The 16,198-nt window shown below is 34.8% G+C and overlaps 1 protein-coding gene across 6 annotated transcripts in view; it reads left to right on the top strand.

The window, feature by feature from the left end:
- Positions 1-1,678: 1,678 nt before the first annotated feature.
- The window catches only part of LOC133522438 (protein nervous wreck), an 81,998-nt gene continuing 67,478 nt past the window's right edge, over positions 1,679-16,198 (top strand). For 3 of the 6 annotated variants that reach the window (XM_061857892.1, XM_061857828.1, XM_061858185.1), the window contains exons 1-2: positions 1,681-1,810; positions 14,343-14,486. In XM_061857892.1, the coding sequence (XP_061713876.1) occupies positions 1,790-1,810; positions 14,343-14,486 (165 nt within the window). In that variant the 5' untranslated portion in view covers positions 1,681-1,789. Of the gene's footprint in view, positions 1,811-14,342; positions 14,487-16,198 lie in introns of all 6 variants that reach the window. The other 3 variants (XM_061858031.1, XM_061857952.1, XM_061858109.1) reach the window with 2 other exon arrangements.

The following is a 16,198-nucleotide window of genomic DNA, read 5'->3' as shown; positions in this document are numbered from 1 at the left end:
ACTTCTTCAGCTGATTTTGCGTACACGGTGCTGTTATTTATCTGTGTATAATCTCAAAACATACTTTGTTGAATATTTTAAATATGACTTTTTTCGTACTTTCTAAATATTTCATGCACCTAACTGCTTGTTCTCTGTTTGACCCGAGGGTTCACTGGTAGAGAATGCGTTCTCGCCTTAACTTCGCCTTTTGTACAATTTTGACTGTGCAATAAAGTTTAAAATATATAAAAATATATTATATTCCGGTTCTTTAGCACTTTCGATTTAGATCTTTATTTCATGGTCCGAAGTTATATATTTTATTTATATAAGTTTGGCAAAAGATCTGGGACTGAAGACAAAACACTAATGTGGACGAGTTAAGGTGACAATTTCGGTATGGAACGTAGAGGTAAGGAATAGAATTTAGGTGGAACTACAATACCTAGAATACTGAAAAAAAAAATCAAATCATAGACATCGCGCTTCACTCCGTCAATAGCACCTACGTTCTTATCTACTCTAGCGCTACTCTGGAGAGATTTGGAACTATTATTTATAGTTGACAGCTGGACACTTTTGTAACAGTTCTGCCTATGGAGATTGTATTCCTTACCTCTACCTTCCATAGATTTAGGAATTGTGTGCTGATGACATTACATTGTCGATGATTTATAAAGGTGACGAAATAGGAGTGTGGACGAAACGGTCCTGAGCCTACAGTCATTTGACTTGAGGCTAAAATCTGATAAACTATTTGACATATGGCCTGATCCGAAGAATGAGATACGATAACGATAAGTTCCCATTTAGATATCGTTTGTATGTCGTATAATTGACAGAAGCAGCTCGATTCGGCGACATATATTGTCACTTTGACGTTAGAAATATCTTAGATAGATCTTATTGCGCTCACAGCGGAATCGAAATAAACGTCAATTTTGAAATGTCGTTTAGTTATCGATCTTTTAAAGATCTTAAACGTGTCTTAGTCATTCTTCGAGTCGGGCCGGTAGGTGTGGTAGAGTCGGGCCAAGCTAAATCTGCAGACTGCAGTGAGAGTTTGAAGGTGACCACGATAAACGTATTTAACTATTTACCGATTATATGAAAATATGACGTTTATAAGCTCTGCGACACTTTGTCACGCCAAACTAGGTGCACTCGGTGCAGGCAGAATTGGCTTAGAAGGATTTTGATTTTGTTGGTCCTAGTGTAATTTCTTGTAATAAAACGAGATTGTGGATAAAAATTTGACATGCTTTGATGACTACTCGTGTCACAGTGTACCTACAACATATGTGATAACCTTGTGGGTAAGTGGCGAGTTATTGTAGCTAATGACTACAGTTGTTTAGTTTAGCATATCGCTCAAATCGCAAGCGCTATCATAGATATAAAAATTCCCATGTTTTGCATCCGTCAAATTATAAATGTCACATGTCAATAACACATGCGATCGTATCTAATCATTACCCATACGAAAAATGTAGCTTCCGCTCTCATACGTTGATAAATAAGTATATATGTGTAAAGGGTAAACAAAAAATAGAGTAAAAACAAGGGTTTCTTTTTGCACTGAATAGGACTCTGAAATTGCCATCAATTCCTAGAATTGCCATCTCATTTTTCTCCGCTAGCACCTTAACCAAAACAAAAATGTACGTCTATGGTAGGGTGCGTGGGTCGGTGCGCGCAGGCGCGGCGCGCGGCCGTCGCGGTCTACGGCTAGCGGCTATCGCGACGCGGACGAGTTACCCACCGCACGCAAGCGTGCGCCGCCATCGATCGGGCTAAGGCAGGCACCATGCAGCCGCCGCCGAGAAAGGTAAGAAAAAAATACTCCAACCGTAAAAAACTTCCCTCCAAAATTGGTAATGTTATTTACTTAATATTTCAAGTTTTCAATATGTGTTACTCACGCATTATATAATGTGATAATTGCGCAATATTCGAGGGTGCGTTTCTGTGATTTAATTTCTCTAAGGCTATAAATTACTTATTTTTTGTAGATTTTTGTGACGAATTTTCAATACAATATATCTTAAAGATGACAAAATAATATGTAGTAAAGTTAGATAATTAAAATCAATAATAAAATTTAAAATGTCTTCCTTAATTGTTCTAAATCCGTAACAAACACACTGACGGTCAGGTGAATTTCTCGCGGTACGGCTGTGAACGATACCTGAAACTGTTAATGGTGATTAAGTTATATGGACGAAATCAAATTGTGTAAATCCTTAAATAAAACAAATGAACCATTAACAATATCCCACAAAAAGTGTCACTTGGTTTAAAGTTCATTCATAAAATTAGACAGCGTAAATTCGACGCAGAGCATTAGGCTGTGTAAGGAACTAAGAATCGATAGCTGCAGCGATTCGAACCATCCACCAAAATTGAAACACGCGCGTGTTTTCAAATAAACAGCTCTAAAACCTAAAAACACATGAAATTGGCTTAAAACAACATTAAATACGTTCATACAGATTATGCACTGACTTAGAAAAGTCCTTAAAACTTATTTTTTTTTATTAAAGCCTGACTAAGCCTATTTAAAGTGTGACAAACGAAACTGCGGGATTTGACAAAGGCCCGACATAAAAATAAAAACGTATTGATTTTCAAGGGTGAAGTGTGATAACGTTTGTTTAACATCGATAACATTTGTCAATTTTAACTATTGTTAATAGGGAAGGCCTGGTTGTTAGTTCATAAAGTACCTTCAATTAAATAACATTTAAAAATATAAATACTGAATAAAACTGTATAGTAAAACTGATTTTTATGCTAACTAAAGAAAGATATACAGATAAATTTATGTACTTTTTAGTGTAGGATCTTTTTCAATATTACTAAATTATTACCTATTTAAATAAAGTATGGGATATATATATCCCACATTTTAACATTCACTAATAGGTATGTACCTATATTTCTTTAAGTGTCAGTTGTCTATTTTGTCGTAAGTAGCTGCCGTACTTGAGTTTGATGTGTTGAAAGCAAAAAAAAAACGAGCATGTTTTTAGAAATATATATTAGTAAGATGGAAAGAAGAACTAAGAAGTGTAGGGTATCGTTATTGCCATACACACACTTTTACTAAAAAAAATGAATCTTGATTAAAGTTTCTTGTTTCAAAGTGAGTTTTTAAAAGTCTTCGATTTTTAAAGAATTTTCATATCTGTTTGATAATGATATCATAATAAGATATTAATCATTCAAAAGCTTATTCCATCCGAGCGAAAATTCCAAAACAGCTGTTAAATTTGTTTATTCCTAAAAAAACACTTAGAACAAATACGAAAATGACGAAAATGCAATATTTTCAGCAACCCGAAGACAGTTTGCTGGCAAATAAATGGACTGTTAATGCTTTTATAGTCTTCAAACTTTTAAATACAACATAGCTGTAAATAATATTACAAATATGAAAAATTACATCAAAAATAATAATATAAATAGATTAACCCATTATCTTTCTTCGGGTTATTCCAAATCGGGTTAAAAATAACTCTTATCTTAAAAATCGATCTCACATAATCGCACACAGCCTTATAGAAATACCTAATTATAAAATAATACCTAACAAAAAATCAGTGATATTGCTTGGAATTTGCCCTTGCAAATACATATAGTCTAATATCCATGTGATTTTTTTCATAGTATTTGCCCTTAATACGTGTAAAAATCAATATAAAACTACAGTTTTGTGTTTATGAGCACACCGTAGGTAAGCAAAAAGTTAGTTAATCTGACAACATTACAGTTGCGGAGTTTATTCACAGGCTACTAAGTTCTGTTCTGTACCCCTAGTGTAAATAAATTCGATTTCGAAACGTGACGTACGCGTTTGCGTTTAGTCTCATTTTGTATTGGATTTAGAAAGAGCGCGCCAAGTGGGACGTTTTGGAAACTCAAAATCCTATACAAAATGAGACTTAACGCAAACGCGTTCGTCACGTTATGATGTCGATCAAATTTACACTAGGGGTACTGGTTTAACTTTCGCTAACGGACTTCAAAGTTAACAAAAACAGGCACAAAGTTACTGTTTCAGGCTGCGTAACAGAACTAGAAATTATAATTAATTACATCTATGTTGCATTTAAAAGGCAGTTTGAATACTAGAAAAGAGTTAATAGTTTTGTGCATTAACACAGACACAAAAAGTAGCGGCTTTTTGCACATGTACGGAGAAATCAGATTTATCTAATAAAAAAGTTCTAGTTTTTACTTATTTTACAATACATATTTTGTATAACGTAAAGTATAATTTTGATCTCTTATATCACGCTAAATGATTGTAAAAACCGGTTAAACACCCCGAACAGTCAGTGTCGCGAAGTTAAAGGTGATACGGCTTCTTCTTTCAGAGATCACATTTTCTTTCGGTGACGAGGGCTTTTTGTCTCCCTATTCGTTTGATTACATATTGTTTCATTCATCGCTTTCTTAAAAGCGCTGCTAAGTTAAGAAGTGTTTATTATTAAACACATAAACAAAAATAAGAATATTAAAAAATAATATCGTGTAAATATATTTTTGGAACGTTGGCTTGTAAAATGTTGGTGAACTCGACCGACCGAGGCACTTATTATTTAGAATCATAAACATACCTGTAGATTATCGATTATTGCTTTTGGTGTCTCATTATTCTCCTAAGTGTTTGTATTGGAAATGCGTCATCATTATCTATAAGTTATATAGAATAAGTTTTTTTGGCAAAAAAATAATTTTTAATACAAGCTTTTGTGGCTGACTGTACTTTTCCTACCACAGGCAACTACGGCCATTTCTCGTCTCCATTATCAGAGCTCAATGGTATCGTAATATTGCAATGGCACCCAACTTACATATATATGCAAATTTCTAGCTAAATCTCAAATCGGGTAGTGACTAGTGAGTCAAATTTAACTTCCAAGATTTGACTCACACATACATACATAGTTACATACATACATACATACTAACACGGCAAGTTCAATAAAAGCTTGTAAAAACGCCTAGTATACATATCCAGTTATTTATAACGTGTAATAAAGCGCTCGGTATAGAAAAGAATCCAAATGAAGCAAGGACCGTGAAGGGTCTCGGCGTGTAGAGGCTCGTAGCACTCGCGTAGCACTCGGCGGTGCTACGACGCGTGCAGTTGCGATGTGAACTTATACATTCGTCACTCTACCGCTGAAATAAAAGTTGCCTGGTATTTATTGTAAGTACCTATTATAACATTATCCATACAAGAAAAACTCGTTTTAAAATCGAACGAAATAAAACATAATAGTTATGTGTCTACACTACATAAAAATGGCTTTCTCTGAAACTTAGCAGAATTAATCTTTGTGTTTCTAAGATGTATTCAAGAAGCGGAGTGACCCAGATTTTTGATGCAGGTGGGGTGGAGGAGGGTTTTCAGCGTTGGCAAAGTCTGAGGTTAATAATTGTTTAAGTTTAGGTTCTAAGACAAGTTTGGTGCCATTTTCAACTAAATCAAAGATATGTAGACGTAGATTTCAGCTATTAGACTAAACCAACGGGCATGTATTATTTAAGCTACTAAGTTTAGTATCGTTTTTGTATAAATCGAGGATGCTAAATTCATTTATTGTATCATTCCGTAGTAAGAACATATAAACTAAATGAATCACTCTGTATAAGACAACCCCATATGTGTCACCGGGCTAATTTAGCATGGAATTGAAACCGTTTCAGTAGATCAGTTTCGTCCACGCTACAGAATGCGCAAAATCAGATTTTTTTCTAAATGTTGGAAATGTTCTCAGAAATTTCTGCAACATTCTTAAAAAAAAATATTTTTGGATATTTTTTCTCTTTTTGAAACTGGTTACGCAGACAGATATATAATTTTGTGAGATTTCGCGTTTTTAGGTTATAATTTGTATGGAGATGACACATGTCACCCTACCTATCGAGCTTGAAAAATACTATAGTTTGGAAAATACATACATTTGGAAAATTTTCAGCGGCACAGTATCTGGAGGCCTATTCTGTTTTACAATTTGATATGATTTTCTTCTCATTTTGCGAACGACCTGCCTTATGAAACCACCCCTGATTTCGTCAGCACAGCACCCATCAGTGCGACGCGCTAACCCTTTCACTCACGTTCAAGGTCGAATCAAAATAAGATGACAATCATATCAACTTGTTAAAATTGAATGGGCTGGAAAACCTTTTATACACCGTGTTTTTATTGAATTGCGTTAACTCCGGGGTTTGGGTAAGTACGTTTAAGGAAACTAAATGGCATAGTTAATTTTCAAAAAAAATTTTTTTTTTGTCTTTTTTTTACTTTTTTTATTTTTATAAAAAGTAACTAAATGTTGCATATAGCGTTGTTGTAACACGGGCATTACATTTAACTCAACCAAACAATTGAAAACTGTGACATATCAATGTCATTTCTAACATCGATCGTCCGAGATAGTACGTACGTTTAGTAGCAAATGTATGAACTCGCACTAAACACTAACTAATAAGTAAACAGGTCCTAAAGCAAGTGTACACGCTCGTAAGGGCCTTATAATATAAAAATTTATGATTGATTATCTCCGAAATGGAGTTAGTTAGAATATCGGTATCTTTGAGAAAGTTACTTAATTTAAGCTCAGGAATGCACCCTCGAAATTAACGCAAATCAAAAAAAACACGGTGTATAGGCCTCTGTAGGCCTAGCATATGATTGGCGCGGTGATATCTCGCGGGGAGATAGACTGCCCGTCTTTTTCTATATACATAAAAGAGGGTAGTCTATCTCGCCGATCGAGATACTGTCGCACCAATCATATGCTAGCCCAGCAGAGCGGCTTGAGGTATAGGTTGCAAGTCAGTAACTATTCGTGGCGTACCATTTTACAATCAAAATTGCAACTACTCGTGCGATCTCTCTTCCAAACGATGCCTTAGTTATGCAATAAAGATATGATATCATTTATAACGTTCTAAGCCCGCCTTTGCGACATACATGCGAGTTACCTACTAGCATATTTTCTGCATTCAACGCACAATTGAAATCTAAGTCGGTATGAAAAATTCTTGCATCTGCCTATTCCTCCCCGTTCATTCGATTTGCGTTTGCTTGATGTGTTACATGTGTGAAATATGTGCCCCCGTTTCTGACGCCCGTAATGTGACTGCTGTATGTTTGAGACGACTCGCAGCGCTTTTGAAATATGCAGTTTTTATTGGTGTATAATAATCTACTTATTCTTAAGTTGGTTCCACCATTATAGTGAAGGCACAATTTTCCCTTTTCAATTATATATTTTTTAAGTTCGGGTTTTATGTTTTCATAATAAAAATTTTTTTTAGTGTTACGTATATTTTGAAATGGTCTTATCCGTATTCTATAAGGACCCCCATTTTTCAATTGTGTTCGCTATTTTCAAGATTTATATAGCCTATGTGACTACCATATTTCTGACGAATTTAACGACACCTTATATGTCAAAAACTTTCCAGCGGTTTAGGCTGTAGGGCATGCCGAATAAATGGACATACATACAACATACATACGCTCGAAAAATATTGCCCTCCTTCTGACGCAGTCGGGCAAAAATAAGTGTATTCGGTTGTAAGAATTCAAACTGAACTTTATAAATTCACAACACTCATACCAAAGTTTTCTTTATTTCGAGTCGATTCTTATTTGTTCTTGTATAGATTGTCCTGAGAATTATAAACTCCGCGGTGCCTGCGGGACTCAACTTTGAGATCTGAAGAATATCGCGCCCAGTATTACTTTCGACTATTACTTCCAAATCGGATAAAAAACTTTGAGCTTTTAACAATTATAAATGAAAGTACTTTCTTTATTAAAAGTTGTGCTAGAAATAAAGAGAACACTTTTAGAAGTCTTGCTTGTTTTTTTTTTAAATTAATAAATAAACTTGTCGTGCGTTATGCATTACCTGCTTCTCCCTTTGGACTGCATTCAACGAAGAGAGATTCGTTGTCCGTAGCCAGCATATTTTATTACCGGCTTGACTCCTTGGCGCTGCGTAGAGATGTACTCGTAGCCTTGCTCTGAATTTTCTATCACGCCTATAGGTATGGTCCGTATGCTTGTTTGCCGCCGTCGTGGTATAAAAAAAGCGGCCAAGTACGAGTCGGACTCGCCCATGAAGGGTTCCGTACCATTTATGACGTATTAAATAAAACTACTTACTAGATCTCGTTCAAACCAATTTTCGGTGGAAGTTTGCATGGTAATGTATATCATATATTTTTTTTAGTTTTATCATTCTGGTATTTTAGAAGTTACAGGGGGGGGGGACACTTTGGAAGTGTCTATCGCGCAAACTATTCAGTTTAGAAAAAAAATGATATTAGAAACCTCAATATCATTTTTGAAGACCTATCCCTGAGGGCCTACCGCGAACCACGAACGACGTGTTGCCTCCCTGTCATGCTTGCGTATGAATTTACAAGTGCGACAGAGAGGCAAAACGTTGTACGTGGTTCGCGGTAGGCCCTCTGGGGTTTCTATACCCCACACGTATGTATGGGTTTGATGACATGGTACATTTCGATGCTAGTGCGGAAAAAGAATGACATTTCCGCACGTGTATCGAACGACGTTTTTTAATACAGTTGCGAAAAAATAATAAAACCACCAAGTACTTTTTTATGCATGTTCTACAAGACAAAAACAATTGTAATGATAAAATATTATACTATTATTACCTAAGTATCGTTATTTAAAATTATTTGTGTATCGTACATTTAAATTGTATGAAAACAATATCGAATGTTGCCTTTGGAAACTTAAAACATTCTTGCGGTAAGGAAAAACGCCTCTGCTTTGACAGGCGTTTCGGCAGCTATTCCGTTCCATTCAGACAACTTATTAAGAACGGTTTTTCAATATTCAATATTTAATAAAATAAACGTGTTATAATGATGAAGAGTTAAGTAATAATATATGAAATATGCTTTAATTTATTATTTTTACCTTAACAGTAGGCTTTTATGTTAATTACGACTTTTAATGAAAACTAACATCACTCATCAATAAGTAGTCATGAATTGGAACACGTGGAGAAGTAAAAAGCACTAGTTCGCGAAATCCAACTTTCCGCACGCTAAACAGCTACGTAAAATAGCACTTTTTGAGCAACTGTATTAAAAAAAAATGTTGAGTTGCAGTTCTAAGTATGGGGAACTCCCAAAATCTATTGTTTTTTTTTCTATTTTTGTGTGAAAATCTTAATGCGGTTCATAGAATACATCTACGTACCAAGTTTGAACAGTATAGTTCTTATAGTTTCGGAAAAAAGTGGCTGTGACATAAACGGACAGAAAGACGGACTTGACGAATCCATAAGGGTTCCGTTTTTTGCCATTTGGCTACGGAACCCTAAAAAAGGTAACGGAGAGTGCTCCAAAGAATTATTCGGATTAAATTCCCAAGCCCCCTGTTAAAACTGCTTTTGCTATGAGATTCTCGGCTTATCTCTTTCCGCATTTATACAATAAATTAGTAAAAATCTGCGACATAAGGCACTGTAACTTAACTGAAGCAAAAAGGCATATCCAACCCCTACTACTTTCTTGGAACTATGATGAGTCAGAGGATATTTTGAAATGACTGTAGTAGACGACAATATTCAATTGCGTCTGCTCCCGAAAGATGAATAACTTCTACAGCTACTTTTCTTTTATTTTGTTTTCTCTCACATTTCGTAGTTATACACACGCACATATTCATACATACATACTCACATATATACACACATACCCTCACATAAACACTTTCACTTACATACAACTTACTGAGACCTTTTTAACTGTTTTTGTGCTTAGTTTGATAGTTAGTCATATAATTAAAAAAATCTTATTTAATTTAGCTTTAACAATAATGTATTCTGTTAAAATGAGAACCGCACCATTTCGATACTTCTCTGAGATTCCCACGTGACAGGCTGAGCCTAGTGTGGGGATCAATGTACTGCTGGTCTTGTAATGCCAAATTCTTGAAATAAATATTATTCTTATTCTTATTCTTATTCTTAATCTCTGCCACTTCTTTCCGCCATCGCTCTACGCGACATCATTTCCATCTTCACCACTTAGACGGTTAGCAGTTCTCAACTGTCCGTTTCTCCAGAAACTTTCTGTCTCGCACAGCTAAACTATGGAATGAACTGTCGCCAGGGGTATTTCCAGACCGATACGTGATAACTACAATAAAAGAGCATATACTCTCATTTCAAAGGCCAGCAACGCACTGTGCACACACAAGTTCCCTCGCCCACCGAATCTATAATTTTCAGATATTTTCCTGTACTTGTAGTATAAGACGATATTACTTGCTAAATTATTTCATTCTGGTTCTAGGTCTAGGTCTAGGTCTAGGGAAGTACCCTATAAATTTTGATGCCCTTGAGAGTGTGGAAATATAGGTACGTTTTTTGAGGCATAAACGGTTGTAACTATTTTTTCACAGTTTCAAGAGTATATGGTTTTAATTTCAAGTTGATACCTCCACGGGTTCCCGAGATAAAGGGTCTTGACAACCAGACAGACGGACGGACGTCACGGACGGAAGGAAGCAGTTGTGTCCGAACGTCACGTTAAGAGAGAGCAAGGGAAATATGTATACATATATATATATATACATGTTTATGGTTGTCTAAGTACCCAAAGCACAAGCCTTATTGAGCTTACTGTGGGGCTTAGTCAATTTGTGTAATAATGTCCTATAATATTTATTTATGTAAAAGCCCGGTAACGATTTTAGAGCAAAAATTTAAAATTGATAGATTAAGTCGTTGAAATTATACACCATTTGCTACGTAATATCTAAATAACAAGTATTAGTTTCTATTAGGCACGTCTTCTCATTTTGCCTTTTAATAATGAGGTCGCAAGCGTGCGTCCCCGGTAATATGTGACGAGTAGGGACAGTTTATAAAAATTCATCAATAAATTATGGTGGTAAATTATATAAAATGATGTACAAGAACAGTTTCAGCAAATGTTGTAGATTGTTTAAGTATCAAAATTACGTTGAAATTAAGTCTATTTTCGGAGAAATTGTCACTTCTTTTGAAGTAATTTCTGGAGAAAATGATTTCGTCTAACTTTCATTTACACTAGGGACATCAAATTTATTATAACAAAATTTTTGTGTATTAAAGTTGAAGTACAGGATATATGTAATACAAAATTACCATTTTTAGCAGTCAATACTTTACGAAATTTACAAATAAGAACTTTAAAATCAGTGCTTTACGCGCGTTTACCTACTACTACTAATTAAGTCTGTATTCAAAAAATATTAAAATGAAAGATAACAAGACGTGCTAATAGAAACCAGTACTTGTTACTTCTAATAGTTATATATATTTAAGTACCTACAGCACAAGCCTTATTGAGCTTACTGTGGGACTTAGTCAATTTGTGTAATAATGTCCTATAATATTTATTTATTTAAAAGCCCGGTAACGATTTTAGAGCAAAAATGTAAAATTGATAGATTTAGTCGAAGAAATTGTACACCTTCAATTTCATCGACTAAATCTATCAATTTGACATTTTTGCGACTAAAATCGATAACGACCTCTTAAGCGAAATTTTATTGTTCAGTGGAAAGTAAAGTCGACGTCAAAATAGTTTACTTATACTGTTGATCTTTTACAGCTTTACAGATCAGTTACATTCCTAACTATAACCAAAAAATTTACTTTAACATGTTACAACGAATACATTAAACCTTGCCCCGTAGTAGTGGGATGGGGAGATAGGGGCCGAAGGGTTACTTATAGCTAGCCCCAACCCAACATGTAGGTACTTATTTACTTTCGGTACTTTTAGAGGTTAAAATTTAGGTCTGTTCGTTAAAGCAGTTGATCCTTTCTTTTTAGACAACTTGCGGTATCATTAATCACGTAAAATAAGTTGTTGTACATACATTAAGTTTACTTTTCCTAATTGATGTTAAGTTACTCAACATACAATACATTACAACTATTTCTTTTAAGACTTTAATGAATTCTTTTTTGTAGCAGAAACATTTCATGTTAAATACGGAACATATGTAAGTCGACAAATAAAGATTATCAACTTCGATAATTTTATGTTTTGCAATATATGGGAAAAACGAATAAATGAAAAAATATAGGGACGATCACAACAGTCGCTTCCCTCTACACTCTTTAGGGTTCCGTTTCTGCTAGAAAAAAAGAATTCATTGAAGCCATAAAAGAAATAGTTGTAGTGTATTGTATGTTGAGTAACTTAACAGTGTAATGGCAGCTTATACGAATATTGTTTTAATAGTAAAATACGCACAGTATTGTAATTATAATTACAATACTGTGCGTATTTTACTCAATACTTAGTATTGCAAAGCTCTCGGACTGAACGGGGCCGGCTTCTATATAAGTAATAAATATTCTGTTGTACTCGTATTCAGGTCAGGTCCTGTATTTGAATAAGAGCTCGTATTTATTTGTTCATGAATATAGAAAACGAAAATATCCTCTTATTGAAGTTCAACGTAGCACGCGTGTTTGTAAAGGCCTAATGTGAACACAACACACGCACTCAGATATAAATAATGTGACGCAAAAACAACAGGATTGATTTCAATAAGTATATTTTATTAATAATAGCCTATTGCCTTATACAATCACTGGACAAGTCTTTTTTAGGGCTCCGTATCCAAAGGGTAAAACGGGACCCTATTACTAAGACTCCGCTGTCTGTCCGTCTGTCACCAGACTGTGTCTCTTGAACCGTGATAGTCAGAAATTTTCACAGATAATGTATTTCTGTTGCCGTTATAACAACAGATACTAAAAAGTACATACGTCAGACAGTCTGACTTGCACTTGGCCGGTTTTGTTATATTTGTGGATCTCAATGTTAAGTTTGACTGCAAAATTGTAATCGGAAAATTCGTCATACGTCTTTATTGAAAATTGTATTCACAAAATCATAGTAAGACTGGCTGGTAGGTAGGTACTCTAATAAGTTGATATTGAATTACACACTGCAATTGAACTAACACGTGTACATGGCACAAAACACCGGCATTATGAACGTTTCGTCATCGTGTTGATCAAACTTTCGTTGAAATGAAAATCGGTCAAGTTTCGGACAAACGTGAGATTAGGTATATCCGGCCAAATCATACGTCGCAACGTGCGTAGCCTGTGAATATCTAACTACCGAATCTGTTCTACTCGTATAAATATTTTTATATATAATGTACCTATAGAAGATTTTCGGACATCACTAATATGCAATAATGCAGTTACGCTGTTGAAATTTGCGGTCCAGCGCTTGGTGCTGATGCAAACTTATTACATGGCACCCTCCCAAATCAGTTGCAAGCGAGAAAACAATTATCTATACCTTATTTAAGCATCTACCGCTGCAATAATCACAGCATAGTGACATTATTTGTACCTACGTGTATATCAGGAGGGTCTCTATTGTTTCCCATAAAGTTTTAAGTCATAATGTATTGTTTGTCCGCATTTTCGTTAGTCATAGTTTGGTTTTTCTCAGAAACGCGTAACATTTCAGGATTGCCATAAAACAAACCTAACCTAACCTAACCTATCTATAGGATAATCTAAGGAAATTCCTGAAAAGTTAACGGTTTCAGAGTTATGACTAATGATAATATGACTATCATTACATTATGACTTTCAATAATTATGTCAAACAAAGGGATCCGATATCAGGAATACAGATTTTCAAATTATAGAAAAATAACAAAAAATTGGGAACGTTCTCAAAAATTAAATGCAAATCCCAGAAGTACGATAGTTTCTATTTTGGAAATGTAATTTCGTTCCCCGTAAAAAATATAAGAATAACCATAATTTTCCTTGTCAAATGTTCCAGATTTTTTTAAGTTTTTGTCAGTATACCACGCGACATTGAGATGTCGACTTGTCGAGTTAAGTACAGTAAACTAACCCGATTGCCACTGAAAAGTACCGACATTAGCCCCTTTTTTGTACGATATTCACCACTGCTACTTTCCTTCAATAAGTTGATGAGTTGCCCAAATGGCTAGCAACAATGTTAAAGCTAATATTTTTAATTGTGCTCAATTCATTACCTATAACAGTGGAAGTCTCTTGCTACTTAAAAATAAGGGAATTTGATGTTTTTTGATAGGAATGGAGTAGTATTCCAACATTTCATATGAGTATAATTTTTTTAACCACCGTATTCACACTGTTATGGGGTTAGAAATGACTCGTCTAATATTTTGAGTGACTACTACATCATCTAGCACTTCGTGTCCCACCGGCGCTGATATTATTAGCAGAATAAATCATCTACAAACCTAACAAGCGCTCTTTTTCCAGAGTAACTACACCAAGTTCCTGAAGAATTTACACACGGAGCAGATAGCCAAGCTCCACGCCAAAAACCAGCACGAATGCGACCTGCTGGAGGATCTGCGGACCTACACCATCAAACGCTCGGCCATTGAGAAAAGCTACTCCGAGGTACGTATTTCTTTCTTTAATTGTGTGGGTAACCATATCACCATTTAGCAGAGATCAATTTTGAGAGCGAAATTTTATTCCCTTGGCGACGCCCATGCAGAAATCTATAACGTAGATGAACCAAGAAACTATATAAGGAATTTATTGAATGTTTACGTGATAACTGTTTTTTAATAAACTGACAACTGACATACATAAAAGAAAAAAAACAGCTGACAGAATCGTTATTACACAAATAAATTAAACAGGGTTCCATTTACTGCACGTGGCCTTTCAAAATTGACGCAATCAGTTTCTACAAATACCACATTAACGTAATATTCAATAGATTGCTTTTGCTGAATGTGAAAATAAAGCTAAGAAGTACCGCTAACGGATTATCAGCCTTACCAATCCATAAAATTTTAATGTTGGCAATTTCGCATTCTCACTGACAAACGTATGCAGAGTTAGCTTAGTCTGACAATAATTAAATCTTATCTTATACCTTCAATTATCTTGAGCAATTCTTGTATATATATATATATATATATACAAGAATTGCTCGTTATATATATATATATATATATATATATATATATATATTTCGGGGATCTCGGAAATGGCTTTTGCTGAAATTTCGTATATGGGGGTTTTTGGGGGTAAACAATCGATCTAGATTTGGAAAAACGCGTGTTTTCGAGTTTTCATGCGTTTTTCTTTCGACGCAAAATATGGTCGCTAATTTCGTGTTACCGGCCACTATCCGTCTGGTCCAGCGGGTTAAGACGCGGACGGCAAGAAACAACCAGTGTTACGGGTTCGAATCCCGCCCGGTGACTAACTTTTGTTTTTTTTATATGTTCAAGTTTATATATAATTTTTTATACTTAATTGTTTTTAGACAAGTTTAAAACTAGTAGCTCTGTGAGCTGTAGACCTCGCGAGCTAAGCTTAAAACTGAATAAATATATAGCAACGCTGTTTAAAAGAATTTATAAAAACTAATAATTTTCAAGAACAAAAAACCGACTTCAATGAGGGACACCCGTTGAAAAAAAGATAATTGTTGATGCGTCCGATTTTATTTTTCATGAACGGCTTAGGCTGCTTTTATATCAATGCTAAGCTACTTACCTTAAATTTACATACAAATCGACCAAGCTAAGCTCCAAGCTGTCTCATTGTAAACGTAGCGGAGCTGAGCTCTGTTATAGAAGCAGATTTTATTCTTATGTACGGTAGAGTTCACAATAGTATTTTATACAATCGTGATATAAGCTTGATTTTATAACTATTGTATACAATACTCTTTCTACGAGTCATCTTAAATAATACTTTTTTTACCATAAAACCTATATAATTAATGAATATTGGTAAATATATTAATAGACAAAAACGTAGTATAAAAGACATAAACGCGCGACTGTTGTGGTCCGTTTATTAATTTCTATGGGAGCACGTGATTGGCAATTATTTGTTATAGTTGACTACAGCGTATCGAAATTAATATTATAGTTGAGTTGGGAGCCCATACTAGAAAAGTACGCAATTATAGTTAGGTATACGAAATCTTAATTCAACCATTACAGTCGACGAATAAAAAAACATCTTCACAAGCCACCGTATATATTTATAATAAATATATTTGCACGAGCTTATTGTCAATATCTTAGAAGCGTGTAAATGTATTTTTAGAACGTTGGTTTGTAAATATTCGATACGCGTTATCG

This window comes from Cydia pomonella, chromosome 1 (genome assembly GCF_033807575.1).
Source record: "Cydia pomonella isolate Wapato2018A chromosome 1, ilCydPomo1, whole genome shotgun sequence".
In the NCBI taxonomy this organism is placed as follows: domain Eukaryota; kingdom Metazoa; phylum Arthropoda; class Insecta; order Lepidoptera; family Tortricidae; genus Cydia; species Cydia pomonella.
This window is presented reverse-complemented; position numbering and strand designations above follow the sequence as displayed.